The 2206-nt window shown below is 58.1% G+C and overlaps 1 protein-coding gene across 1 annotated transcript; it reads left to right on the top strand.

The window, feature by feature from the left end:
* The first annotated feature begins 466 nt into the window (after positions 1-466).
* LOC149809361 (uncharacterized) lies at positions 467-1396 on the top strand. Its single transcript, XM_089994865.1, has one exon. The coding sequence runs from the start codon at positions 467-469 to the stop codon at positions 1394-1396; it is 930 nt and encodes a 309-aa protein (XP_089850991.1).
* Positions 1397-2206: the final 810 nt, after the last annotated feature.

Raw genomic sequence — 2206 nt, 5'->3', positions numbered from 1 at the left:
GAACAGGGGCAAGAAGAAAGGGCAGGAACCTGTTGCTTCAAGCGCGAATACTGAAGATATTGATGACGCGTTCGAGGCCGTGATTCGAGAGCTGCGCATTGATTCTGTACGCAACCCTAAACATTCTTTACCCGAAACAGGCTTGGCCAGACTGTTACATGTGGGGGTTGTCCTGTGTCATGCATCGACAAGCTGAGTATCTTCTTCAGTGATGATGGCAAAATATCATGCACTGGCAAACATCTCGGCAGTGGATACGAGGTGCGTTGTTGACATAGATCTGGTCTGGCAAGTGGATCATGGTTCGTTTAGCTTGTGTCCATCAGCTTTCAGCAAGTCGCGCGTCTTTTGAAGATGAGAACTGCTGCGGTGCATGGCCCGCTGTGTGGTATATAGCAGGTGCAAAAACCTTGCTCGCGGCTGCGACGGAGGCAAGTCCCGTACCACTCATCAACAAAGAGCATGGATGCAGGATGAACACATTCGTGGCAGCGAAGTGAGCACGAGTGGCTGCGAGGTGGTGCGGCCGCTGGAGATTCAGATCAAACGGCTCAGAGCGGACGACGAAGTGCGCTTGCTGTTCGGCAAAGAAGTGCTGGCCCTCGAGCGCGAGGCACAGCGTGACAGCTGGGGGCGCGAGCGGGGGGGGGCAGTGCGAGCCCCGCATGGGCGCGTGCGACGTCAACTGATCCTCGCCGCCAACGAGCCGCGGCGCCCCTACGACGGCTCCCTCAATATGCTTTTAGTGGGCCCGTCCGATGATGGCGGCACACTGTTCCAGTACTCGGCAACTGCGTCATATCGCACGGCGCAGATGCTGTTTGAGGAGGCCCAGGCCACGATGGACCCGAACAACATCGTCGCCGTGCTGCAGCAGTACCCCTTCCACGTTGGCTCGTACCTCGCTCTGTTTGACCTCTACCAAGTCACAGGCGAGCAGGATTATGCAAACCGCATGCTGGAAGACATGCTGTACATGCTCGAGTGTGCATGGCACCCCCACTTCAAGGCACAGCTGCTGGCTGGCACTGCACGGCTGCCAATCGACAAGGACCTGAACTCGCTTTTCTTCCAGGCCGCGTTACGCTCCATCCAGGGGCTCGGCCGCCGAGGCTGCCATCGAACCGCCCTGGAGTGGTGCAAAATGCTGCTGAGCCTCGATTACAACGACCCCATGGGCGTGCTCTTCCACATGGACTACTTTGCCCTTCGCTCAACGCAGTACGCATTTTCGCCTGAAGGCATTTGCGCCTCTGGTCGCGACACGGTTGCGCCCAACGTCGCACATTTGCAATTGCTCCAGCATGTCTGCACATTGCAGCGGTGGAACTGCATTGTTGTCTTGTGCATCATGCCCAACACACTATGTGGTCCAAAAGAATCTAGTGCGTCATAGGGGTATGGGTGACCATTTTCACTAAAGCCAGCTCTCACGCTGATGTGCGACTTTTGGCCGCTTGAGGCTTGGCAAGGCAATTACGTCCTGTTGGCCACGCATGCCAAAAAGGCCCACTTTGGTCGTTCTAGCGATGTCTGGCTAGTACTACCCATGCTCAATGCCGCGCACCTACCCATGCGTGAGCTGGTGGGGTGAAATGACAATGCCTCGCACCGGTTTGCACAAGCTCACGTTTGAGTGGCTGCAGGTACGCGTTTGTTTCGAATCTGGCGGATAACTTTCCCGGAGACCAATCTTTGCGGCTGCTGCCGAGTTATGCCTTCTCATGTGCGCTGGCAGACTTCTATACCTTCCGCGCGGAACGTCTAGCCGCCGGTGCCGAGGCAGCGACGGCCACGGGAGTGCACACGCGGGACGACAATCCCGCCCTCGATGTGCAGGTCACAAACGCGGTCCTCACCTTCCCGGTGGTCGTGGCTGAGCTGCTCAAGGCCTTGCAGGAGCAGGGTGCCGCGCAGGATGCAGCCTGGGCATCTCTGGCCAAGCGCAAGCTGCTCCGCCATCCGCACGGCGCAAGCTCAAGGACTCTCACTCACCTTGCGGCAATCTTTGTCACGCGCAATGCTCTGCTGTGGAAAGCCCACGACGTCCTTGCATGGCTGCTTCGCTGCTGTCAGGACGCTGCAGACCTCGCTGATGGCGCCCATGGGCCTGACACACGTGTCCCCGGTGCCCTCACGTATGCAGACGCGGCTGCGCTGTGCAATGTTTCGTACGGCGAGGCCGATGAGAACGAGTACCAGCATT

The sequence above is a fragment of the Nuphar pumila genome, unplaced genomic scaffold, assembly GCF_984573655.1.
Source record: "Nuphar pumila unplaced genomic scaffold, dmNupPumi1.hap1.1 HAP1_SCAFFOLD_1334, whole genome shotgun sequence".
Taxonomy (NCBI): Eukaryota; Viridiplantae; Streptophyta; class Magnoliopsida; order Nymphaeales; family Nymphaeaceae; genus Nuphar; species Nuphar pumila.
This window is presented reverse-complemented; position numbering and strand designations above follow the sequence as displayed.

Coding starts and splice junctions, on each gene's coding strand:
- LOC149809361 (XM_089994865.1), top strand. CDS start 467: ATGCAGGATGAACACATTCGTGGCAGCGAAGTGAGCACGAGTGGCTGC.